The sequence below is a fragment of the Pseudorasbora parva genome, chromosome 19 (genome assembly GCF_024679245.1).
Source record: "Pseudorasbora parva isolate DD20220531a chromosome 19, ASM2467924v1, whole genome shotgun sequence".
Classification (NCBI taxonomy): domain Eukaryota; kingdom Metazoa; phylum Chordata; class Actinopteri; order Cypriniformes; family Gobionidae; genus Pseudorasbora; species Pseudorasbora parva.
In genome coordinates this window covers 5080622-5108065 of record NC_090190.1, presented here as the reverse complement: position 1 = coordinate 5108065, position 27444 = coordinate 5080622, and the positions used below count along the sequence as shown (strand labels likewise).

Here is a 27444-nt window from a genome sequence, read left to right as displayed (position 1 = left end):
CCATTTTAGACATTTTAATAACTAAGTAGCCTAACTTTGCAACTACATCTCAACTAACTCAGAGTATTAGACTGTTATAGGTGAAGATAATAAGTTGAGAGCAAAAGTTGTCAGTATAATAACAGTTTACAATAAGGTTTCATATGATAATGAGCTTCACTTATAAAGCATTTATTTATCTTTGTTAATGTTGATTTCAACATTTACTAATGCATTAATAAAATCTTGTTAACATTAGTTAATGCACAGTGAACTAACATGAACAAATCGTGAACAGCTGGATTTTTGTATTAACTAGCCTATAACATTGATAACAAATGAACTGCTCATGGTTAGTTCATGTTAGTAATTAACTAATGTTAACTAATGAAACCTTATTGTAAAGTGTTAGGTCTTAAAAGTTTTGTCTTAAATGATTGCTTAATACTTTCAAACAGGTTAAATTCACAAAATAAATTAAATGTAAATATACAGTCAATGCATCCTCTTCTTCCTAAACGTGTTTTGTCTTGATTCACTGTGGTAAGCCTAGTATAAGTGTTTACATTTTAAACTTCAATGGATGGTTCTCGCGGGAAATTACGTCACTCGACCGCTACTTTGAGCCATGCATTAAACACTTACCGCGTGCTCTGTTTTGTGTGCTTTTTTTAATTTTTTTTTATTATTATTATTTTTTACCGCGAGTTAATGTGATATTTAGCTCCGGGAATGCGAACAGGGGAATCCCGCCCAAAAAAAACGACCACTAAATATTTACACTATTTTTACCACTCCTGAGGGATTTGAGAAAAGACTTGGAGAGGATGGCGTTGTTACTCAACAGGTGAGTGTGGTATTTTATTGAACTAAATGTAGTAGCTCTCTAACATAGTTCATGTAAAACATCACCTATTGTGAAGGCTTAATTTATTATGGTTGCTGAAGGGCTGTGCTGGAATTTATTTTCAAGGAAAGAAGTAGGCCTGTGTCTATTAATGTGTAAAGCTACGGTAACATCTTAAGATAGTCACCTTGAGATCATTTTCAACTAAACTGATTATATCTCTTATTAGTGAATGTTTTATGAGCAGCAGGATAACCATATTCATCATACAAAGACGATCGAAGCATAACCGAAAACAATGTTCTTCCGCATGCAGTGTTGTTTTTTAACCGCTAGAGGGACACAAGTTACGTAGTATTAATTAAAACCAAATTCTTCTATTCTGATTGGCTGGAAGGTGTGAAGTAAAACCGTTTAATGGACAGGTAGTTCCTGTGCATTCAACCTACCTTTTCTTCTAAGAGTGCAGGGTGGTCCTTGTGAGAGATTTACATGTGTGTGTATGCGTGCATGTGTTAATGTGTGTGCGCTGATGCTTTGCTCCTTCCATTATTCATCAGCGCCAGCGCCGGATCTGCCACAGTTCCACATCTCTGGAGTGTCAGACCATTATTCAACCCGTCACCAGGTTAGCAAAGTAACCTTGTGCGACACACGGAGGATCCAGGTTTATACAAGATTTATGCAACATTCCACATGCATCAGGTTTATACAAAACCTGATGCCTCTGGAATCAAATGAGAGACCTTAGAGAGGAGACACATGTGCTCCAACATGTGAATGCCACTATTCGGTGCGCATGTGTGTGTGTGTGTGTGTGTGTGTGTGTAACCCGTATTTGCCATTCAGTTACAACCATAGATAGGGTCCTAAATGTTCATCCTTGGGTTTGTGTGTATCGAGGCTGGATGAGCAGCAGTTAGCCTACAACCATAGATAGGGTCCTAAATATTCATCCTTGGGTTTGTGTGTCATCAAGAGCTATTGTCTACAAAATCACTGAATCTTTACCTCTTCTTTCAAAGCTATTTAAAGTCTAGGACAATTATTGTGGTAATCAAACTAAAAATGAAATCGCTTTAATTCTTTCAAACTGTTTTTCATTGGCAAAACAATATATACAGTAAATTTTTCAAGGTCAGTAAGTTAAATATTGTAACTGATAGCCTTATTTTTAGTAGTACAACAGCTTGTCACTGTTTCTAATTAACCCCTAAAGCTAGTAGTTTAGAGTAGTAAAATGTACCATTTAGGTACCTTTTAGGGGTAAATAAGGTAGAAAGATGTCCAACCAAAAATGATTGACCTGAATGATTTACTTTCTTTCTTCTTTGGAACATAAACCAATCCTTTCTCATGACTTTCGTTGTATTTTTTGCCCATACAATAGAAGTAAATGTTTCAGAGGAGAAAGAGAGTCATATGGGTTTGGAATAACATGAGGGGGATTCATTTTTTGGTTGACCTAAAAAGTTGCATACTAAAAAAAAACTCAAATTAGATTTGAATAAACCTACAAGACTACATATTTAACCAACTCACAAGAATGGCAGTTTTGTGTGAAATTAATACATTTCTTTAAAAAAAAAAGAGAGAATTAAAAAAAGATTTGCAAAAGAGAATTACTGAACATATTCTCAGAACCTGGAACATTGTAGAGGCAGTGGAGCAAACATTTATTAGCAATTTGGCATCAAATATGACCACAATGAACACACCACTGAGCCCATTAGATTAATTCAACAGACAACAAATTCTAGTTTTTGATGGCAGGATGTGATGAATGAATAGTGAAATCATCCTCATGTGGCCAGTCCTGCCAACCGTTTGCTCGCATTGATCAATTTCAGAGGCGAAGCACGTTTCTGATTCTGTTAAGAAAGCTCCTGACGGCTTTGTTTAGAACAAAACTGAAAGTGCGCTGTGAGAGAAAACTCAGCCCATTTCTCCTCTTCTGCTCTATCCTCCTTTGGTCCTTACATTATGATGTCTAAAACTGATATGAAAGTGTTGATATGGAAACACAATGGGGCAGGACAACAGAGAACACGACTGAAATGAAGCATTACTGGAGCATGACCCTGAGTGCGAACGATCAGTTAAATGCTGGATGAAAAACACCAGACTGGCTGTATAAACCCACTCATTCACAAATTACATTAAAAAAAGTGACATGACAGAGAAAGCAACAAGACTTTATTAGATATTTTTATGTAACTTTATTTAAATAGGTTGCTATAAAATGAAGGTAAAGTTAAAATTAAATTCAGCATGAAACAGAAGTTGCGATAGTCTTTTCTTCCCTGGCCTGTTGTGCTGTATATCCAAGAGAAACGCTTCTTGAACAAGAAAAAATTTAGGGCGGGACTTGATTTTGTCCATGGGTATGTTTGTGGTTTGCTATTGGTCGATCTCATGTGAGCAACAGGTTGCCCCGCCCTCATCATAAGAGAAGAGAAGAAATGTTGCTTCAGTTTTGATGAAAGATTATGAAGGCACATTAATTTAAAAAAATAATAATAATAATGATGTGTACAGATTAAACATTTATAATCAATACTGCAATATTCTAGCCTGACGTGGTCATACTCAATTCTAGTCAGAATATGAGTCTGATGCTCCATTGGGCTGTGATTTTGAGGCGTGTTTCAACCGAACCAGGAAAGACCTCAATTGGATAGACCTACAACCAATCAGAGCAACGAAGCAACGAAGCAATGCATTGTCATTCAAATGTCAACAGACAGAGCTCAACTGCACCGTGTTGCCAAGTCTGCGTTTTTTTCCCAGCGGATTGTTTTCTATGTCCGCGGGTTGAAGCGACTATTATGTGATATATAGACCCGTGAGTGCGCATTTTAGCAGCAACCTTGCCAAAATAACAAATTTTACCCCCCAAACATCATTTTTTCCCCGGAGAACCCCCCGAGAAGCTATTGTTTAGGGCTAGTAGTTGGCGGGTTTTATTGTAAAAACTTGGCAACCCTGTCTGCACGCACGCTGAAATCAGGCTGGAATACACTATATTTGCCGGTGTTGTAAAAAAAGAAAATTATATAATGATACACAGAGTACTAACCGAACATGATCATCATTTCTGAGAGAAATAGTGAAGGTGAATGCATATACAAACAAGCTCTCCGTTTAGGATTCGATCAGATATAATCCAAGCCCCTTTGATGACGTGATGATTATGTTACTCTTTATCATCTGTCTGTCATCGTCTAAAGCCCGCCCTGATGATTTCATTGGTCCGAATAGTTTCTGTTCGGAGATAATTACTCGAATCGATAATTAGACCGAACTGCCTGACCTAAAAATTTTGTGGGCGGAGCTAAGTTCGTTTGCAAAAAAGTAGTTTGTTTGTCTGTTGTCACTGTAGACGTATTTTTCGTCAAAAGGGTGTTTAAACGGTAGGGGTGTCGAAATGAATCGTTTCTTCAATGCATCGCAATGCAGACGAGGGCGATTCGGTATCGGTTCAGTAATAGAACTTAACCGATTATAATGTTACTGACATCACGTATGTTAATTGTCACATCCGTGCTTTGTCGCGGTACCATACAATGGCAGAGGGAGGCGAGATGCGAGTGAGAGTAATTAAAAATGCTCCAACTACTTTAAAAGCCGACATCCGGGCACATTTCGGCTTTAATTAACAACCTGGTTAGCATGACCTGGAGAACGTGTGTGTAAATCAAAGCTATGATTTATTGAAACGATTTGATTTACACTTGGGCACATAAATGTAACTCCGCAAAACAGATATAAATGTAATACTGTCACTGAAACTCCGTAAACTTTCATTTTTCCCCTGACGTATTACTTGCGCTTCCAATACAGGCATTATCTCCTGGTGCTCATCTCGTCCAACCTTTCCTGCTATAGCCTACATATAAGAATAAACCATCTAAGATGCTCTGAACAATCATACTACTAAAACTAAATGTTGTATACGCTTTGACGTTGAGGAGTGTCATTCCGTCACCGCGTGCGCTTCAGATGATCAATGCAGTCCGGCAGTTTTAAAGCACAAGAAAGTGTGTCAAAATGACCGCTGTCAAACTGTAAATGTTTAGCTCATCCAACAATTTTAATTCTGCGCTTACTCACTTGTTGTCATACTCATATACTCGCGTTCTTACTGCATGTCATGCAATCATCTACATCTACATATTACAGAATGTGCATCGTTGTAAATCTGTTCATCATAAGCCACCATTGGTGTCTCTTCAGAAGACCTGGATTTGACACTCAATTTTTTATTTTTACAATGCCTTTATGACTTTTTTGGATGTTTTACATTTTGTTTGATACATTCAAGAAGCGTGTTTTCTTTGTGCAGGTAAAGTTAAAGTTTCAGTTCATATAATTGACTGACAAAATTGTATACATGAGGATGCAGTGAACCGTCAATGCATCGTGATATCGAATTGAACCGAATCGATGACATGAAAATCGTAATTGAACCGAACGTTGAGACCCGTGCAGGTTCACACCCCTAGTAATCGGCCCATAACTCGGTCAACTGCAAGACGCGACTGATGATGATCTCAGCATGGTCAAAGTTATATTTGGTGAGCAGGTCAGGGGAAAGAACAAATGTAGTCTTGGATGCCTGTCTGAAAGCCAGACTGTTCAATTCCTCATTCCTTATCCTTAAAGAGCCAGTCTGACCAAAACGTCAGATTCAACCCGTGAGATTTTCCGGAGCAGAACTGGCTCCCTGTATCAGAAGCCCATCTCATTTAAAATGAGCGGTACAGAACATAAACTGTCTGAAGAGCTCTGATAAGGATCCGTTTTAGATATGGCCTGTCGTCATCAGCGCTGAACCGCGTCATAACGTTTCTGACCTTACTCTGTTTATGAACACCCTCAGACGCCGCTGTCTGTGTTTTTCCCACTGACCTATTGACTAAGTCTTTCATTGCAGAGTAACACCAAAAAATCATGAATATTTTACTGATTGTTGTGACGAGCTGCATGATATTTTTCTTCCTGTGTTAGTGAACTGATTGGCACTCGCTGACAGCTGTTAAATTAATAAGTGCAGAGGCCACTGATACGGAAAGGCTATTTCTGACACAATCGCTGCATGTTTTCAAGTGCCTTTAATTGACTAATGCTGACTAACCACTGGCTATATCTAAAGACGTGACCCAGAATTGTGTCAGTCCCCTTGTTGACGAAGACGTGAAACGTGTGGCTTTGAATACAGAACAGCGTGAGTGCTTTTGAAAACTAATATCCTGAATAACTTATTGTGATTGCCACAACTTATTTGAGGATTGAGGTGGTAGACAGATGGTAAGGCAGAGGTATATTACTTGAAAAAATATTTATTCAAAATTTGTAACAACACAAAAATTGCTCATCTGGCTCACAAATTCATGTGCATTTGTAAAAAAAAAAAAAAAAAATTCTAATAACAAATCCATTACAAAATAAAAATGTGCTTGTATCTAGGATTACTGAGGAAATAGTGAGGCTTAGAAGTGCAGTGGCGAAGAAAAGTGCCTACATGTGATATCTGCAAGAGGTCATGACCCTTAAATGACTGGAAAAGCTTTCCACTGCTTCTGCGGATGATTCCCGGTCAGTTTATAAAAAGATTTGCTTGTAGATGAAATTGGCATAATAAAATGGTACATTTACGTACCACCGATTTCTGACACATCTATTCTTGACATGGAATCAAATGATGTGCACATTACAGATAAAAGTATTTGTTTAAACAGACAGTCTCGTAAAGAGACACACGTGTGTTAAAATGGTAAAAATGGGACAGTGGGGCGAGAAAAATCTTGTTTTTTCCCTCAAATTCGTTGTTATTCGGCCTCCTCAAATCATGTCCTCTGAGTCACATCCTTAAAGAATATCCACAAAAGAACCTGTTAGGTAGTTTAGCACCATTTCTCATTCATTTTCCATTCCATTTATCCAGCCTTTGAGACCTCTGACCTCTGTGCACTTGTTGTTTTGCGGTGACAAAGAATAACGAACAATGCGTCTTTTTGTTTACAGCTTGCACGCCGCGTGTTGTCATGTTTTGTCATGGATCCACTGCTGTTTTTGTTTGAGCTCTGTGTGTGTGTGTGTGTGTGTGTGTGTGTGTGTGTGTGTGTGTGTGTGTGTGTGTGTGTGTGTGTGTGTGTGTGTGTGTGTGTGTCTTCCGTTCAGGTCATCTGTCCATCTGCTCTTCCTCCTCCTGGACTTCTAGAGTAATTGGAGAAACAGAAAGCCATTGAGTCTAAAATATTAAAAGATGTTATCACTTGTTTATTGGCTGGATGTATATCTCATGAAGAGTGCAGTTGTATTAGGTGGAGAGCAGGATTTACTACAATGTAATGAGTGTCAAGAAGTTTGAAAACTTGTAACTTTTTTCTCAAATAGCAGTGAATTGCTGATGTGCTCTATGTTGGTTCATGTGTCCTGTTACACCAACACACGCCACAAAACAATCAACACCAACAATATTTGAGTGCCCTCTGCAGGCTCCAAAGAGTATCACACACCAACCTGTATCAGCAGCCCATTAAAACAAATTTATATACTATAATTTATATACTATAAGCTATTTTAGTACCAAATAACATAGTCTGCACAACCAAAAGAAAACTATAAAGATATAAATATATATCACCCATATGTTTCTATACATAACATAAATTTTTATATCATTTTAGGGACGCACTACATTTTTAATGTATCTTAACGTACTCTTAGTTTTTAATGTATCTCTGATTATGTTGGATATTAATTATTTATATATATATATATATATATATATATATATATATATATATATATATATATATATATATATATATATATTTAGATTGCATTAATTTAAATGGAGTATAGATTAAGTTTGGTCACTTTAGGGTCCAATTTTCATCATTAACTACTACTTTAGTCTCCTTAAACCCCTAATTACTGCTTATTAATAGTTAGTAAGGTAGTTGTTAAGTTTATGTATCGGGTAGATTAAGGGATGCAGAATAAGGCATTAAAATATGTGCTTTATAAGTGCTATTAAACAGCCACTATCCTAGTAATATGCATGCTGATAAGCAACTAGTTAATTAATAGTGATTGACCAATAGCAAAACATAACCATCCAATCAATTACATTTATCTGGGCCAGAATTTTAATATCAGTGCATCCCTAATTAATGCATCTATAAATGAATAGCCTGAATTTCCCCTATGAAAATGAACGCAGCATGGTGGCTTTAATGTTAGATGCAGGAGTTTTACTCACCAGTTCAGAGTGTGTAACAGGCTCCTGTGGTCTGCTGCTATAGTAGTCTGAGCAGCTGATGAACCAGAACAACCAAAGTGAGCAGGAAACATACAGGCGTGGACCGAGATGCCTAACATAATACAAAGTTGTGTCAGTATACTAAACAGGCTTGGGATTTAGTAGATGCTTAAAAGAAGATTCTGTTTCATGTATTGTGTTAATATACAACATTTAGAGATCTGTGTCTGGTTGCATCACCGTACGTTTTTCCCTTAAAGGTCCACTGAAATCAAAATGGAAGTTTTTTAGCTTTTAGCATTTTAGTATGTTAGCCTTAAAGTTATGAATAAGCTGGTATGTTCCAAAACAATGACAACATTTGCATTTAGGAGATATAAGCCTTCAAAACTTAAAGGGTTAGTTCACCCAAAAATGAAATTGATGTCATTTGACGCGAACCGAACTGCTGAAATCTCGTGACATTGGCGACCCGAATCATTGATTGATTCACTGATTCATTAACCGTTTGATTCTTTTTGGAGGCACATGGAGGAGAAGACAATGCTGAATAAAATCGTAGTTTTGGATATTTTTGGACCAAAATGTATTTTCGATGCTTCAGGAGACTCTAATCAACCAACTGATGTCTCATATGGACTACTTGATGATGTTTTTATTAGCTTTCTGGACATGGACAGTGAAGTGTGCATTGACTGCATTATGCTCTGGCACTAAAATATAAAATATCTTAAACTGTGTTCCGATGATGAACGGAGGTCTTACGGGTGAGGAACGACATTAGGGAGAGTCATCAATGACATCAATTTCATTTTTGGGTGAACTAACGCTTTAAGCTTGGAACATACTTTGCAAGAACAAAGAAATTTGTTCGTTTCCTCGAGGTGGTAAGAACAAGAATAAAGTTCGTTCAGGCCAGCCCAGTACATTCACGAGAAAAGCAGGTGCCAAACATCCGCATTTCTCCGCATTAACCACGCCCACATTAAATGTCTGACCAATCACACAATAGTTCTCGGACACCCGCAAGAAAAAAATTCTGGTTAAGGCTACAACATACTCCGCAAGAACAGAGAAAAAAGTTCTCAAGAACAAGCTGCGAGAACTCCCAAACCAGGAAATGACGTCATTTTGTTCTCGCAGCTTGTTCTCGACACATCAACTGAGCAGAACTTTTTTCTTGCGGGTGTCCGAGAACTATTGTGTGATTAGTCAGACATTTAAAGTGGGCGTGGTTAATGCGGAGAAGCGCAGATGATCGGCACCTGCTTTCCTCGTGAAGTATGGAATGTACTGCCAGAACGAACTTTGTTCTTGCTCTTGCCACCTCGAGAAAAAGAACAAATTTCTTTGTTCTTGCAGAGTATGTTTCAAGCTTTAGGCGATGTGTTGAGAACAAGCTGCGAGAACTCCAAACCAGAGCTGCGAGAACAAAATTACGTCATTTTTTTCTCGCAGCCCTGGAAGCGAGAACTTTTTTCTCTGTTCTTGCGGAGTATGTTGAAGCCTTTACAGTCTTTACAGTCTCTGTTAAAACGAATTACGTCATCGCAGACTTCACTTTCTCATCAAATCTTATCATATCGAACCTTATAGGGTTCCTTCAATCGCTTCAAATATAATCTTTTGTGTTCCCATCATGGGATCATTTTATGGATAATTTTTTAATAAATGTATTTGTTTCTATTTCTTTTTTAACATTTTTTATTAAACATTTATTATCCTGTTAAACATGAACATATCTGGCAATCATTTAAGGCATTTACATTACATTTAATCATTTAGCAGACGCTTTTATCCAAAGCAACTTACAAAAAGGGGAGAGCAATAAAAGCAACGAAACAAACAAGGGCAATAACCTGCAAGAGCTGTAAGAATTCTCAGTTAATCGAGCACAGTGCACAAACAATATTTATTTATTTTTAAAGACAAAAAAAAGAAAAGAAAGTGCAAGTCTTTATTGATCAGGTGCAATTGGAAAAGATGTCTTAAGATGTTTTTTGAAAATGGCTACAGACTCGGCTGCAAGCCTGTCTGAAAATTTAATTTTTGGGGGTTGGATCCCACTTTTGTAGCATGATACTTTATTGCAGTGGTTCCCAACCACGTTCCTTGAGAACCCCCAACAGTGCACATTTTGCATGTCTCCTCAATCAAACACACCTGATTCAGGTTATCAGCTCACTAGCTTCTCCAAGACCTGAGGTGGGTGTGTCAGACAAGGGACACATCCAACATGTGCACTGTTGGACGTGGTTGGGAACCACTGCTTTATTGCACATCTTACCTATTCATGTGCCTTTAACAATGTTTAGATTTTTGCTTCTCTCCAGCTATTTAGTTCTTATTCATTAGTTCAAACGCATCATTGTGCTTTACAGTTCTCTCCACACTGTGGAGCAGTGTGACATAGTGTTTTATTGTGTGTTTTTATTGTTAGAGTTTATTTCCATTGTGTGTTCAAAAACAGATGTTGCAAATGTAATGCATTTGCTTTCTCACAAATGGCTCCAAATGGCTTTGGTATAATTAGTAACTGGTTTAATTAAATGTGCATGCTTAAATAAGGTGATTGGTGCACTATGGGACCGCCTCCCCCTCCGCATTTCCTCTGTTTACAGATGCCTTCCTTTAATGCGGAGCTGAGCCATTGTTTAACTTTCCAACGCATGAGGATAAGAAGCAGATGGAGCTTTCAAAAGCATCCATGTTCTTAAAATAACAGGGACACCTGTTTACATTCATGTTCACTCCCAGTTTGCTTCGTCAGCAGGTCCGTAGTGTTTCGTCAAACACGGCTAATCTAATAAAACATGACATTTCACCCAACAGAGTTTATATATATATACCCATTAAACATGAATATTATCTCAACCCACTGATATTTTCACAGCATACAGTGCTGGCATTTAAAATATAGAGATGGGTTTTTAATTTTCTCCAATAAATCTAATGGCCTTGCACGTAGCATAAGTGTGTTTTATGCAAACAGTGTGCTGTTGAAATCATCCAGATCTCTAAAAAAAAAATTCTGCTGGGTTTAAAAAGCTCTGGGTTTCACAATGTTAAGAATAGGTCATGACATATTTCCGCATTTTTCACAGAAGATAACACTTCTCTGTTATTGAGCAGATATATCATTTGTTTGTCATTTTGTGATGACTGTTTAAGATGCTGAACATCTGACCTCTGCGTTTCTGTGTGGAGGAGTTCTGTCCGCCCGCAAAAATGAAAGAAATCCCCCTTTCATAATCCCACCTCAAAGACACAAGGCCTTTGTTTCTCAGAAGAGATGAACCACATTACTCGGGACTTTCATAATGTATTATGGCACATGTTAGTGATTTGTGTATTCAGCATATTAGGAAGTATAAGAGAAGCGGCTGTAGAATACCTGATTACTTTCAGTGATGGGCGCAGTGGGTGTAGTGGACTTTTTTTCATGCACACTTCCATCTGTTTCTGTAAAGCTTGTTTTTTTTCCACTCTCTGTCACTCCCATTAAAAACTTCTCTAGATCGTCACTGCTGGCATTGCCTAATGAGACAGATACAGTGGGTCTTGAAATTGAACAATGGTTATGCTTCATGCAAGTACATATAATATCGTATACGATAAACACATACAGTACTGTTCAAACGTTTTGGGTTGGTACATTTTTGGTAAAGTTATTTCAATTCTTCCTCAACTGATATTCCATAAGTAAGTTTGCAGGTACATGTGAACTTCTCGACCCTAACCCTGTCAGTTTACTAATACTCCAATGAGAGCTGGTTATAGGCAAAAGTATCTCTAAAGGGGACTATCCAAATAAAATGTAACCAATTGGTAACACTTTTCGTAAAGCCTTTATGTATAATGCATAATACAAATATTTTGAAATCATTAATTATTATGCCTTGTAATGCACCTTATAATGCATTTTATGATCTCATGAATAATTATTAATACATTATAATACGTTATGCCTTTAGAAGGTATAATTGATTAAAACACATTACACACAACCAATTTTAGATGTAACTGGAAATCATCAAATATTATAATCCACAATTATTTATGAAAAGATATAAATGCACTATAACATACATTATACCTTGCATTATACATAAAGTGTTACCAAAGTTTCTAATGCTCACCAAGGCTTAATTTATTTGATCAGTAATACAGTACAAACAGCAATATTGTTATTAAAATCACTGTTTTCTATTTGAATATATTTTAAAGTGTAATGAATTCCTGAGATGCAAAGTATTGATGATCCTTCAGAAATGCTGATGTGGTGATCAAGAATCGCTTAAAATCAATGTCGAAAACAATTGTGCTGCCAAATATTTTTGTGAGAAATTTTCCAGGATCCTTTGATGAAAAGAAAATACAGATTTGATTTGAAGTTTCTGTAACATTATACATATTTAAATTTTGATCAATCCTGGTTGAATAAAGGTATTAATTTCTTTCTTTCAATAAATATAAAAAACCTACTGACCCCAAACTTTTGAACGGTACATTGAGCTTTGGTTTTCATGTTGTCATGTTGCTGATTTATAAAACTGATGATGATGATGATCAATGTACAGTATATTGATATAGCCTTCAATCCATTCTTATACTGTATATTGTGACTTCTCTATTGGATGAGAAACAATCCCTTTAGAATTACACCATAGATAATGATTGCATAATTAGTGTAGGCTATGCCTAAGATTTCTTTTAGGATGAATCTGAGTTCAGTGTCACGGAGGTCGACCCCCTGCTGTAATAATGAATGGCACTCTGGGGTGCGGTTGGGTCACCCCTCAGCCCTTCTAGAGATAAACGGGGGGTTGACTAGAACTGTCCCTCCTGCCCCACTGTATTCAAACTGCATTTAGCTCATACAGACCGTCTGATCATGTCCGAGGAACTAAATTATCAAATCACACTCAACATTAATGTGAAGATCCATAAGTGTGTTTGGTAGGGCTGTGCGATATTGAAGAAAAATGCGATATGGGATATTTTCTTAAATAATGTGATATTCGATATGCGATTATGTGATTTAAAAACTGAGAATGAAACATTTATGTGTTTCACATTCTTTCTGAGAAAATAAAGCATTGCAACAACTTCTGAAAGTGATCAGCTGTGTTTTAGCAAAAATGTATGTCATAAATCTGATAATATAATTTTAACATCATTGTAAACAAACAAAACATTTTATGCAGATATTTAAATACCAAAAACTCTTTGCTTGACTTGGTAATATAGTTATATCAACCTAAAACTTAACATCGAGAACATCCGGTTAAACAAAGACACCTGAACTAGGGGTGGACGAATATTTTTGTTATCTTAATTTATCTTTGTTATTTAATATAAGAACTAAAAACTAAAAGTCTTCATATGAATTAAATATACACGGATACATGATAAATCTACAAAGGTTATTCAGCCAAGAGCACTGAGTGTAAATATCATAAACTTGTTGATCCAGATAAGAGCTGTTTTTTTAACACTGTAGTGAACTTGTTTAGGACCGTTTGCAGAGGCTGTGGATTACATGTAAAAATGTTGTAAATGTTTTTGTTTTTTTGCATAGGCTGATTGTTTCGTTTCATAAGACCTTAATGTATCGCCAAAAGCTGCGGTATTCATTTTGTTTTGTCTGCATGTTTTTTTGAATCTCAAAGTGACGGCCCCATTGACATCCATTATAGGATCAAAAAAAAAAAGTTTATTGTTCCACTGAAGAAAAACATTTGGGGTGAACTATCCCTTTAAAGAACTATTCATGCCAAAAAGGTTCTAATATAAGGAGACATTTAAAAAAAAATTGCATGATACTTTCATGTTTAACATGTTTCAATTTCTTTCAACTGAATAAGTATGTGTATGTTTGATTTATAAAATGTAATTCAAATTAAAAAAAAATTTGCCATTTAAAACTAAACTCATAAAATGATCCATGGCGGGAACCTCTTAAAAGTAGTGGCCAAAAGTGATGTCCAGATGGGGATATTTGTTTCTAAATAACCTACAAGTTCAATTAAACCATTACAATATGATGAAAATATATATTTTATTTTATTTATTATTTTAAATATGGGGGAAGACCAAAACACTAAACTTTTATGATTTGGCAAAAAAAAAAGGGCAAACTACAATCAGCTACAGGTTTATTTTACTATAGGCAAAGAAAGGTATAGACAGGGGCGTTTTTAGGATTTTCATTTTAGGGGGGCTTAGCCCCCATTGAGGGAAGCCTATGGAAAAAAAATTCACACTTTAGTTTGGGGTCCAAACTGTGCTATTAACTAGTAGCTTACTAACGTGCATACCCATAGGATATTGGCTGTACATATGTGCATTTCAAGATGTTCTGAAGGCAGTAGATTATTTGTCTTTCTTATCTCCACATCTCTCTTTTTCTCTGTTTTTATCTTCCCCTGTCTCTTCCCCTCATAAAGCTGAGCTTTGACTGATATAGACTAGTTTTTCCATTTTCGTCAGTGAAGAAAGTAAAAATATGGTTTACATATTAACATACTGATATTTATATGTTTTATGAATAATTTTCTTAGACATGTTAATTTAGGTACTGTTTATTAAAGTTTAAGTTTATTGAATTAATTCACTATATAAACACCTTCATTACTCATATGCCCAATACTGAAAAAAAACAGATTTTTTTTTTAATTTAGGCAACTGAAGGTTACAAATGGAATTATATTAATTTACAATATAAACACATTCATTATCAATATGCCTAATCTGATGAAAATGGCTTTAATATTTCTTGTTCGTTAATTAGGCCTAGGCTACATTATGAATCATATAGGCATATTTTCAACTCAAAATGACGAAATTAGACAAATGATTATTAATTTGCCTGAATATTTTTATCTATTGTTTAACATTTCTAACTTAAAGCAGCAGCTGTCAAACATAAATGTTTATTTCAACGGCTTACATTTCTCTCACTTTGCGTTGTCGAGTTGCGCTGCTAAAGTTCGCGCTCATGGCCTCAGCAGTTTCTGGGACCATAAAGCCCGCCTACTCTGATTTGATTGGTTTTCTCAAATATTTTGACATTGACGAGCGGTGACAGACCAATGAGGCTCAGATTTACACACACACACCTCTGCTTCTGACGTGCGCTCTGCTCGGCGCCGCTGCAGCAGCGAATTGAAGAACTCAACACACAGGCAGACTTAAAGGGGGGGTGAAATGCTGTTTCATGCATACTGATCTTTTTACACTGTTAAAGACTTGGAATCCCATACTAAACATAGACAAAGTTTCAAAAGTTAAGGTGGACGTTTGATGGGAGTATTTCTTTGTCAAAAATACTACTTCCGGTTAGTCATAAGTTTCGGCAAGTTTTTTGAGATCATGCGTCCCCATTGACGTTAGTGGGGGCGGAATTTCCTTGTATGGGCCTTACGGACAATTCTACCGGAAGCGTGTGAGAGAGAGAGAGGGAGAGAGAGCGAGGGAGAGAGCGAAAGCAACAGCCTACGCCCATCAAAGCGCTGGTTTGTAGGATACTGGACAGGTGACAATTACACATAGCACATAATGTCACCAAAAAAGTGCGTTTTTGGTTGCCAGACCAAGACAGTCCTGCACAGATTCTCCAAAACCCCGCGTTAAGGCAACAGTGGATGTAATTTGCTTTTCCGGATCAGCAACTGAGTTGCGCGAATGTTTATATCTGTTCGCTGCATTTCGGTGCCGACTGTTTCATAAACAAGGCCCAGCTCGACGCCGCATTTTCCCAATCGCCTAATGCTGAAGGATGGAGCAGTCCCAACGTTAGAACCGCGGGCGGTGAGTGAGACTGCTTCAAATGTCTGTGTTTTTTTTAGTCCGCTTACTGTCTACACAAACCACGCGTAAACACACAAACACACGCACTTCCCACATGTACACCTTCAAAGACAAAAATACGACGATATAATTCAAGTATAAATATGTAAATAACACAAGCCGCTAAGCATATTATATAGTTAGTGTATAACTTGTACCACATACAGACGTCCTGCTCTAGTCGTTTTTGCTGCTGCTCCTGTTCAACTGCAGCCTCTGGGTCTGATTCCGGATCATAGATGTATGGCTGTATCTGATTAAAAGCCATATTTTTATTTTGAATAAAGTTTTTTTCCCGCTGTTAGGGATGACGGACTCGACTCAACACACAGCGCGCTGCTGCACACGTCATTATTTAGCTCCGCTCACACGACACGCCCCCACCCGCTCGGCTTTTTTCGGAAAGACTCGGAACAGCGCATCTTTCTTATATAATTATTAAAAAAATAAAGACTTTTCGGAGATATGCAGGATGCAATGCTACTCTATAGGTACTCAAGATTGACATGACACTGACTGAAACTGAGTGTTTCACCCCCCCTTTAAAGACGGGACGAAGCCTAAGCCTGCTGCCAGTTTCATATGTTTTAAAGGTTAATCGCATATTTAGGGGGGCTGAGGCATAAGTTTATGACATATAAAAAGGGCCTAGCGACGCCCATGGGTAGGCTATAGAAAAACAAAAAGCTTATGAATGAAAAAGTTCAGTTATTAATATTTCAGTTCTCACTTCTTTTTGCATGTTCATAATTTCTTTGTATGACAGCCTGGCCAAAAATTATGTCACACAATTTGGCATGTTTCATTAGGCCCTATATCACAAATAAAACTATTGACTCAAGCACAACTAAACAATATGCTTAGACAATCCTTTTTTAGTAATATTTGGATGAAGGGTGAAGAGATCAGTTTTCATATGCCAGCCGCTAGTGTTTGAAGCACCTGAAATAACTTTTTTAAGTTCTGTATAGAACATTTTCTTTTTCATTTTCATTTTCTCAAGAGTATGAAACCATTGAAAACCTACTGAAGAACGTGAAATCGAACGTTGAATTGTAGTCGTACTCTGGGGTATGAGTGTATTCTTCATAATCAAAATTATATTGGTCCTCATCGACACCTGCGAAGACAAAGAGATTTGATTTAGCTGTTATTTGTGAAAAACAATGTGTAAGTCATGAAGCATCTGGATAGATCACTCAACACGCCGGTCCTTCCATTCACAGGCACAGCGGTCAGACGGTGACTGTCATAGCATGTCAGCCATCAGTTATGACTTCATCTCACAAACAATTAATGCTTTGAACCTTATCTGGCCATCTTTACTGGCCAACACATCTCAGTCACCTCACTGAACCAAGAGGACATTGTTTCCCATTGAAAAGAAGCATGTCAGTAATTTGAGATCTTTGTATTGCTTCTCGCATTCTGTTGCCATTTGTCAGTTATGTGAGACCGCTCTCCGTGACATTCTTTCTTCCCAAGCATCCTGTCTTTCCCTGATATATGTGATACTGGGAGATTACTGGGGACTGGGATGTTAATGAATGAAGAGTCAGCAGTAACATCTGTCAGGCTCAAGAGATCGTGAAAAGACATTTACACTTGATTTATTTAGATCTGATAAACAGTCATGAAGTTTAGTGTTTTTAAAAAATGTTTTTGAAAGAAGCTGCTTGTGCTCTATGGACTGCAAAAATACAATAAAAACACTAATAATTGTATTATTAAATAACTGTTTTAAAATAATTATTTGAATATATTCTAAATTTTAATATATTCCTGTGATTTAAAGCTGTATTTTCAGCATCATTACTCGTCTTCAGTGTCACATGATCCTTCAGAAATCATTCTCATATGTTAATCTGATGCTTAAGAAACATTTATTATTATTATCAGTGTTGGAATCTGATATTTTTTCGCTCATATAACTAATCTTTAAAGGGGGGGTGAAACACTCAGTTTCAGTCAGTGTCATGTCAATCTTGAGTACCTATAGAGTAGCATTGCATCCTGCATATCTCCGAAAAGTCTTTATTTTTTTAATAATTATATAAGAAAGATGCGCTGTTCCGAGTCTTTCCGAAAAAAGCCGAGCGGGTGGGGGCGTGTCGTGTGAGCGGAGCTAAATAATGACGTGTGCTCGCTGCTGTTATTGTGTTGAGTCGAGTGCGTCGTAAAGCTGTGTCATCCCTAACAGCGGGAAAAACTTTATTCAAAATAAAAATATGGCTTTTAATCAGATACAGCCATACATCTATGATCCGGAATCAGACCCAGAGGCTGCAGTTGAACAGGAGCAGCAGCAAAAACGACTAGAGCAGGACGTCTCTATGTGGTACAAGTTATACACTAACTATATAATATGCTTAGCGGCTTGTTTTATTTACATATTTATACTTGAATTATATCGTCGTATTTTTGTCTTTGAAGGTGTACATGTGGGAAGTGCAGTTGTGCACGTGTGTGTGTGTGTTTACGCGTGGTTTGTGTAGAAAATTGTAACGTTATTAAGCGGACTGGTTTTGCACGGCAGGCTAAGTTAGTGTTTACATAGAAAGACACGGAATAGTAGCGCATTTGAATGAAGAAGCGTGCTTATTTAGTTCAACATATTTCCCCACTCTTTGTGTATTGTTGTTTGGAGTGCTTTTACAATACACAAACATAAAGTTACACATATAATGGCCAGCTAAACAAATGTACACGCACTACACATCGCATGCTCCATTGATCAATTTCTATATATAGTAATATTAGTAACTATACGTGATCATGTTTGGGCTACTTGATGAGCATAGGCAAAAACACAGAGATTTGAAGCAGTCTAACTCACAGCCTGCGGTTCTAACGTTGGGACCTTTATCGTTGGGACTGCTCCATCATTCAGCATTAGGCGATTGGAAAATCCGGCGTCGAGCTGGGCCTTGTTTATGAAACAGTCGGCACCGAAATGCAGCGAACAGATATAAACATTCGCGCAACTCATTTGCTGATCCGGAAAAGCAAATTCCATCCACTGTTGCCTTACCGCGGGGTTTTTGGGGAATCTGTGCAGGACTGTCTTGGTCTGGCAACCAAAAACACACTTTTTGATGTCATTGTTAATTGTGCACATCACCTGTGCAGCGCAGCCTACGAGCCAGCGCTTTGATGGGCGTAGCCTGTTACTTTCGCTCTCTCCCTCTCTCTCTCTCTCTCTCTCTCTCTCCCTCTCTCTCTCTCACGCTCTTCCGGTAGAATTGTCCGTAAGGCCCATACAAGGAAATTCCGCCCCCATTAACGTCAAAGGGGACGCATGATCCCAAAAAACTTGCCGAAACTTATGACTAACCGGAAGTAGTATTTTTGACAAAGAAATACTTCCATCAAACGTCCACCTTAACTTTTGAAACTTTGTCTATGTTTAGTATGGGATTCCATGTCTTTAACAGTGTAAAAAGATCAGTATGCATGAAACAGCATTTCACCCCCCCCTTTAAAAGGGAAGTTAATACGATCCAAAATGTATTTTATTCTACTGTATGAGTGCTTGAAAAAGACAGCTGTTCTGTCTTAATTCAGTCCCAAGAGACAAGGCATCATAGGATGTGTTATCAGACAACATGGAGCATCAGCTTGTCATTGCATCAAAACCCAGAGTTTGAGGATTATTAATGATGATTCCTCAGTCGTATGGAAATCTTCTAAACCTTTGGGTCATCGTGTATTTATGGTACGTACGGCCCCTGGATGCGCAGGAGTCCCTTAAGTGCTGATCCTCCTCAGAGCTCAGTTTTGATGGGAATTGACCCCGAATTCACTTCCTTAAGCTGAAAAAATAATCTGTGCGGCTTTTCCTTTTACATCTTACTCATTTATACAGCTGTTAACTGAGTCCAAGGTGATCAGTGTCAGTATTGTTCTTCAGGGAATGTGAATGAGACTCAGACTACACCTGGGAGTTGAGCCCAAGAATCCCACCTCATATGCCTCAGGCTTATTGGGATTTGTCTGACTCCATTTACTTTGAACTTTTTAGGAAGAAAGGTAAATATCAGATGTCAGAGCAGAAAAAGAGTGTTAACAGCTCCTTTCCATTGTCATTTACACCCAGACACATTGTAAAAATTGGTCTCCTGCAATTGTTTTCTTAAGGAGAATTTTTCCTTTTGTTTTATTGGTGCAATCTAATGCATTCTGTGAGGTTCAATAGTATTCATGGCTCTCAGAGAATACTTGATTCTTATCGGTTATTTGCAACATCCAGTTATTTCCCAATATTCTCAGTCGTAATAGCAACCCTGTATATCAGTTGACTGAAGTCGCGTCGTCTCATATTTCTCGTATCACACCAATGATTTACTCGTTTCGAACAAACATCATAGTAATCTATGGAAGCCCATTTCCTCCACATAAGAAAATAATAATGCTTTGGTAAATCACAAATAATAAATCATAATTGTGACATTAAGGCGTGCTTTCAAAGACAGGGCTTAGATTAAGCCAGGATTAGGCTTTAGTTCAATTAGGACATTTAAGTAGCTTTTATAAATGGTTTGCATCTTGAGACAAAACAATGGCACTGACATTATGGCTTAAGCATTAAAAACAAGTAAATCTGCACACCAACGCGTTGCGGTTTACTTCATGTTTTTAATACTTAAGCCACAATGGAATAAAGGCTTTTTATACTTTTCATAAACCTGAGTGCCTTGGCTTGATACCTTTAGTGGATCAGATTGTCCCTACCCAAAGACATTTACATTTATGCATCTGGCAGACGCTTTTATCCAAAGCGACTTACATTGCATTTAAGGTACACATTTTTACATTATTGTCAGTTCTTGCTTTCCCTGGGAATCGAACCCATGACCTTGACGTTGCTAGCGCCATGCTCTACTGGTTGAGCTACAGGAAAGTCATCAAAGAGCACCAGGATTTTACACCCGTTGCAGCACTTTCTTGTTTTATGAATGGCTTTGACATATTTTAAGATATGTCAGTGTAAGTTGCTTTCAGTTAAACAGCTCAAACATGCATTTTAGGCTGAGACTAGCCTTGTCTGTGAAACCGGGGGGGGAACAAAAATAAAACTTTTGACTCATGACTTGAGTCGAATATCCTGAATGTTACTATTTCCCCCTGATTTCACAGATGAGACAAAAGCTAGTCTCAGACTAAAATGCATGTTTGAGCTGTTTTAACTGCAACAATATATCTTAAAATATGTCAGTGTCATTGTTTTGTCTCAATATGCAAATCAGTAATGTGTTTTTTCCTAATTGAACTAAGGCCTAATCCTGGTTTAAGCTAAACCCTGTCTGTAAAACGTAAAACCGGGCCTTTGTGTTATAATTATGATTTACCGAAGCATGATTTCATAAATGGCCTTTCTTATAGTAATCGTATATATAGTAAACATCCACTTCAGTATTAATATTACAGTTACGTTGTTTGTCTTGTCAGTAGGTGTGTACACTGTAATGGATTTGCGCCATTGAGAGTGTCTCTTGATACCTTATTTTATTCCATTATCTTTGGAAAATAATTATTTCTTTACGTTTTTGGTAACACTTTACTTCAGGGTCCAATTCTCTCTATTAACTACTTGCATATTAGCATGCTTATTAGTAGGATATTGTCTATTTATTAAGCTCATATTAATGCCTTATTCTTCATGATCATATTCTACATCCCTTAATCCTACCCAATAGCTAAACTTAACAACTACTAACTATTAATAAGCAGTAATTAGGAGTTTATTAAGGCAAAAGTCATAGTTAATAGTCAGAATTGGACCCTGAACCTGTCCTTTCTTTTGGAAACTATTAATTTGATTTTGCCTGTTAATTTTACACAAAGAAATGAATGCATAAGTGTATGACTTATATTTATTTTTTATTTTTAATTAATCTCAGTTTGGAGATTAGATAGAAAGCACATATTTTAGATTCACATTATTTCTTATTGTAGATGAGTGTCTGAATGTTTTGCCACACATGACCAAGAAATGACACTTGGCTTTTGCATCATGGCTGTTTGCCAGTACCATAAGGACTCTAAACCGTTTCCCAGACTTGCCTTGCTTTATCATTACAATCACCGCTGAAGGAACAAGCAGTAAAAAATCATTTTTCTCAGGTTTGTCCTCAAAGTTCTTCATGAACTTTTCAGACCAATTACAATCAAACGTACATGTAGTCATACTTCTTTGGAGACTGTCGTCTACAGACTAATAATAATCTGCAAGCATAATCTTTTCACGTTCTCTTGACATTCGTGGGAAACAGGGCCGAGTTAATACCTGGATCAACACCAATAAACAAGTGGTACCATAAACAGCATGAGGCTCAACGCTCTTCCTCCGCGAGCGCAAGCGGGATGTCTGGCCAGGTCTGTGGTCCGCATGTGAAGTGTGGTTTGTTTTAAAGCCATCACCCCTAGGGTACAGCAGTCACTGTCTATTAAGTGCCATCTAAATACTGCGAATTGAGTCCCACGCTACAGGCCACAACTCACGCTACGGGTTCTTATCCAAACATTATCATGCCCCCTTAATCAGATAGCTTTGCCAAATAAAGAAACAAAAATAACAGTATCGTGTTTTGTCTGCAAGTTAACATGGTGGATTTTAGGGTGAAGGTATTCACATGCCCCACTGAATGAGTTTTCCTTTCAAGTTCTCCTTTGGCGAGGAGACTTAAAGACTTTTAAAAAAAAATTATGTTGTTAAAATGTCTACACACAGAAAAATAAGGTGTCAAAATTGTACCTTTAGCTTGTCGCTGGGGCAGTACCCTTAAAAGGACATATTTGTACCTGTTTTACTCCTAAAAGGTGCATATTAGTACCTTTGAGTACAAATGTGTACGTTAAGGTACTACTATGAAACTTTTTGTGGTAAAAATGGTACAACGTTGGTTCTTTTAGGGGTACTGCCCCAGCGACAAGCTGTAGTACCCCTAAAGGGACAATTTTGACACCCTATTTTTCTGTGTGTATGCAATGTTTTTAATATGCTTTAAGACAAACCATGTGCAAATTCATAAGTCAATACTATTGTTGACTATTTTCTCTTTAAAACTTGCAGTGAACCGGTGTTTCTGACATCACAAACGACCACGTAACCAATCATGTCATCGTGTGGGCGGGCTTTAACATATCATTAACTATACCCGCTCTGAAGCAGGTAGTATCTCAAGAGTAGCTGGGTTATCCTGAAAAATTGTTTTCTGTTGATTTGAAAAATCGGGTAGATTTAGCAATATAGTTGGTGAATTATGTATATGATGTATATTACGATGTTATGATAAACTATATGCCTTTCTCCACAGACGTTGTTCAAGGCGTTTCTAAGGATGCTGACGGATACTGAAGGCAGATTGTGATGGCAATCGGGAACATGGTTAGTGTAACATTAGCAACATTTTAACTGTTTAATAACACAGTCAAGCAAAAGGATAATCAAATTCATTACCGTTATCTGTCTGATGTTGTAAAGAGCGCCATTGTGCAGCGTTTACCTCAGTAAGTTGGCCGACTGTATTTCTGAGTGAGTGGGGCGTGGCTAATTTGCATATTAATTTAATCTGCATATACTAAATGAAGCAAGGGTGTAGAGTTTCATTCATGCTATTTTAAAGGGGTGGTTGATTATTGTTTCACTTTTTTAACTTTAGTTAGTGTGTAATGTTGCTGTTTGAGCATAAACAACATCTCCAAAGTTACAAAGTTCAAAGCAAAGGGAGATATTTTCTTTTAAAGAAATCACTTTTTAAGGACTACTAGCCTATTCACAGGTTAGTGACATCACTAACCCTCACCTTTACATAAACCCTGCCCCAGGAACATGTAACAAAGGCAGTGAGGCCAAGAGTCTGTCTTTTCACATTTATTGCAATACAGTAACACAAATGCAACAGTATGTCATAAAAGCAAGATGCTACAGTAATAAGTTATAACTGTAATTAAACTAAACTATACATGTTATATCTTCATGCAGCAGAAATACTCTGACTGCATTTTACAACAGTTCCCATACGAGCGCTTAATAGATGACCTAATTAACCGCAGATGCAAATTAGCTATCTTAGCTAACTCTGGCAAAACATTTGTGTTGTGTATGGTCCTTGTTAAATAAATTGACCTGACAGAATATGCTAACCAATGACTTGATGATAGTTAACTCCACATCAGCTACATTAATTTATCAGCTAACCACTCAGAAACGTCCTGTCTCATTCTACATGTTGTCACCAAACACTTTCAGTGTGTCTGCGTAATCAAAGCTGCTAACATGAGCTCTTGGAGCTCCGCCCTCTTCTTGAAAGGGGGCCGGGAGGAGTAGCTCATTTACATTTAAAGCGACAGACACAAAACAGTGTGTTTTTGCTCCCCCTCAAAATGTGACAATTTTAACATGCTATAAAAAATGATCTGTGGGGTATTGTGAGCTAAAAAGTTCACATACACACTTGGGGACATCAGAGACTTATTTTACATCTTGTAAAAATGGACATTATAGGACTCATTTAAGGCACAAAGACATTTTTTTCCACAGGAAAAAAAATGTATAGGTAATTTTGGTGATCAAAGATGAGTTTTAAGGGATACAATTATTAACTACAGGGGGACTTTAATGAAGTTTAACTGTGAATTTACCATTTAAACATTCATGTTTTACCCCACCGTGCACCCCGTTAAATGGCTTTTCTATTCTCCTTGTGTCATTGCCATTGAGATATGAGCAAAATTCCTGAGTTTAGAGGTTCAACATACTATCTGGCTTTTGTCCAACTTCATGCTTTCAGTATAGACTATAAAACCCGAGCCGGTCACACCAAACACAGCAAACAAGCTGGAACACGAAAGCCAAAAAAGTAATGAAAGCTGGGAACAACACCATTTAAACTAAGAATAGTGTGTTTTAAGCTGTGATTGACATTTCGTAGCAGTCACTGACAAACATAGTTTCTCGAGAGGCATTGGGAAATTTAGTCATGTGGAACTTGACTCTTCAACTCCCCCCAACCACCATCAGTCATTCAAAGCCCCCAAAACTTGTGATTTCAAGATGTTATCCTAAGGAAATGTCAAAACAAGCATGAACTTAAAGTTACGTAAATATCCTTAAGGTAAGACCTCACTCCCATAATGATTTTGGCCAGAGTTTCTCCTTATCGCTCTTCCCAAACCCCAGGAGGTGGTGGGTTCAGTCCAACAGTAAAACCAAAGCATGCATGTTACTCATCTCATGACATCTGCTTTATGAATTCCCTGATTATCTTCTGTTTTCCAGTAATTAATTCATAAAATCACCATGCTCTTGGCATAGTTAAGCTAAAGGCACATTCCCCAGCTTAGCCTGCCAAGCGCTCCGGCACATTTCAGCGTAAATTCTCTTTGTGCACTACAAGCGAACAACAAATCACAATGTTTGAATAGTGGTAAATCTTTACTCTGAAGGTTTTATTCTTGCTAAGGATATCATTCAGTCTTCTGCTCCTAATTATCACTTATTGTAGTTCTGCAGCACAATGATGTCATGGATGTTCTGTCACTTCCTCAAGACAAAAGAACAAATTCCTGCTTGTTTCTGCTGGTAGTCAATGAACAGAACAAGAGAAGGAAGTCGGAGCTGCGAGTGTGCGTGGACAGAAAACAGCTGTGCGGGGAACACGCTGGGATTACTTTGCCCTCGTGATTGTTATGACCCCCTGGGGCCGTCTGTCATGCCGGAGGGTTTGCACTGGATTGCACTGTCACACAACTCCATAAGGATGCACTTTTGTATCCTTTCCCCAGGGAGTTTCCAAACCTATAGTTATCTCGAGTGCGACTTTGAGAGCTAAGTTTAAAAATGGTAAACTTGATTTAACAAGTGCCATGCTGACTAACGCTCTCGCTTCTTTTGTTCCTAGGAATTTCGCTTTGCTCTGACAAAATTGCGGAACATATTTTAGGCGACACATCCTCTTTTGTCTTCTTCAGTGTCTGCTATCATTGAAAATATGAACTTTTTATTTGAGGCACTTTTTACTTTAAAGAACTATTTCTACCTTATTTAACCCGTAACTCTTCATTTTTTGGATAAACCAAATGTATTTTGGTTGATTAAAGAATATTTCAAGTCAATTAATTCATCATTTTACATTTCCTCAGTTTCAGTGTTCAGTGTTTCTGCAGATCAGTAACCAAGCGTGATAACTTTCTAAAAATATAGAAGTTTTCTTGTGCACTCCAAAGACATAAATCAAAACCAGATTCCCACAACTCACACTTTTCCTGTCAGCGGATCTCTGCATGCTCATAAACATATTTTGTGTCAATACAGTGAGAAAAAAAAAATTGTTAACTCAATTCAGGAGTTTTCAAACTGTGGTTCACAAACCATTTGAGGGACACAGTGGGAAAAGATGGGTCGCGCAAATTCAGTTATACAGCTAAATAAACGTTTTGGTGACTGACATAGAGAGACACACGCGCCATGTTTTATGGGGACATAATGATTTTTATACTATACAAACTGTATATGCTATCCCCTAAACCTAAACATACCCATCACAGAAAACTTTCTCCATTTTTACATTTTCAAAAGAACACTTAGTATAAGATGTTTTCCTGGGGACCAAAAAATGTCCCCACAAGGATACTGATTTTGGATATTTCCATCTTTGTGACACACACACAGTTTAGTCTAGGTCCACATTCAATAGAAATCTTGCAGCTTCTGAACCATCATCTGAAATATTTTGATGGTTCTTGAGATTACACATGTCTAGGTGGGTTCAGGAATGGAGAAGTTTCAGAACACCTGACCTAACTAATCTGAATCAATCTAAATTCATTAAGTTGCACCAACAAGAATGAACAAAATGATGCCTTTCTTTCTTCTGTGGAACTGAAAGGATATATTCTGAAATGGGTTGTTTTGTCAACACAGTGAATGTCAAAGTCCAACGTTGTTTTGGACAGCATAAACTGTCAGTGCATGGACAACATTCATCAAAATATTTTTTGTGTATGTGTGTGTTCCGCAGATGAAAACAAAGTCATGCCGGTTTGGTAAAACATCATTTTTAAAAGCACTTAAGGAAACAGTTCCAAGTTAACACTTTTGTACAAGTTTCTCCGCCTCAAATGCAACATATCTTTTCAAATGCTCAATTTTTAGAACTTTTCATCTCGCACTATAGATCTGCGTCTCATTCCAAACATTCACACACAGCAAGTTCCCTCATTCGGTCTCGCTCTCTCACACACACTCACTCACCCGAGCAGAGCGGCAGCAGTAGGAGAGTTCCTGCCAAACACACTGATATCATCACACAGCGGTGAGGTAGTCTTGCCATGTCGCTCTGAAGTGTTGGTGTGTGTGTGTGCCGCCTCCACGCTGTGCCTCTGAATGACTGCAGCGTGTGAGTGTGTGTGAGGAGAGGAAACTGCCTGGAGAAGGGGTGGGAGGAAGGAGTAAGAGGGGGTGGGAACTCCAAACTTTTAGATGTCTCATTCATCT

At 37.5% G+C, this 27444-nt stretch overlaps 1 protein-coding gene and 1 long non-coding RNA gene across 5 annotated transcripts in view; one reads left to right on the top strand and one right to left on the bottom strand.

The window, feature by feature from the left end:
* The first annotated feature begins 736 nt into the window (after window positions 1-736).
* The window catches only part of LOC137047748 (uncharacterized), a 31757-nt gene continuing 5049 nt past the window's right edge, over window positions 737-27444 (top strand). Inside the window, exons 1-2 of one of the 2 annotated variants that reach the window (XR_010899239.1) lie at window positions 737-826; window positions 1387-1454. This is a non-coding gene — a long non-coding RNA (uncharacterized lncRNA). Of the gene's footprint in view, window positions 827-1333; window positions 1455-27444 lie in introns of those variants that run through there. The other variant, XR_010899238.1, reaches the window with a different exon arrangement.
* si:ch211-191i18.2 (uncharacterized protein LOC564095 homolog) lies at window positions 6206-27345 on the bottom strand. Of its 3 annotated transcripts, XR_010899237.1 has the most exons (6): window positions 27202-27345; window positions 16975-17067; window positions 11491-11633; window positions 8097-8208; window positions 6999-7045; window positions 6206-6948 (listed from the first exon to the last, which is right to left on the bottom strand). XR_010899237.1 is itself a non-coding variant. In XM_067425600.1 (5 exons), exons 1-4 carry the CDS (start codon window positions 27278-27280, stop codon window positions 8134-8136), a joined length of 390 nt encoding a protein of 129 aa, XP_067281701.1. In that variant the 5' UTR covers window positions 27281-27345; the 3' UTR covers window positions 6206-7045; window positions 8097-8133. The 3 variants fall into 3 exon arrangements, 2 of the variants coding, with proteins under 2 accessions (XP_067281701.1, XP_067281702.1); XM_067425600.1 differs by having other exon boundaries at window positions 6206-7045; XM_067425601.1 differs by having other exon boundaries at window positions 6206-7042.

Excerpts from the sequence above, each read along its gene's own strand:
- si:ch211-191i18.2 (XM_067425600.1), bottom strand. The coding sequence starts at position 27,280 with ATGGCAAGACTACCTCACCGCTGTGTGATGATATCAGTGTGTTTGGCA. Across the intron at positions 17,068-27,201 it reads ACTGCTGCCGCTCTGCTCGG|GTGTCGATGAGGACCAATAT; the intron begins GTGAGTGAGTGT and ends TTGTCTTCGCAG. Across the intron at positions 11,634-16,974 it reads GTTCGATTTCACGTTCTTCA|GCAATGCCAGCAGTGACGAT; the intron begins GTAGGTTTTCAA and ends CTGTCTCATTAG.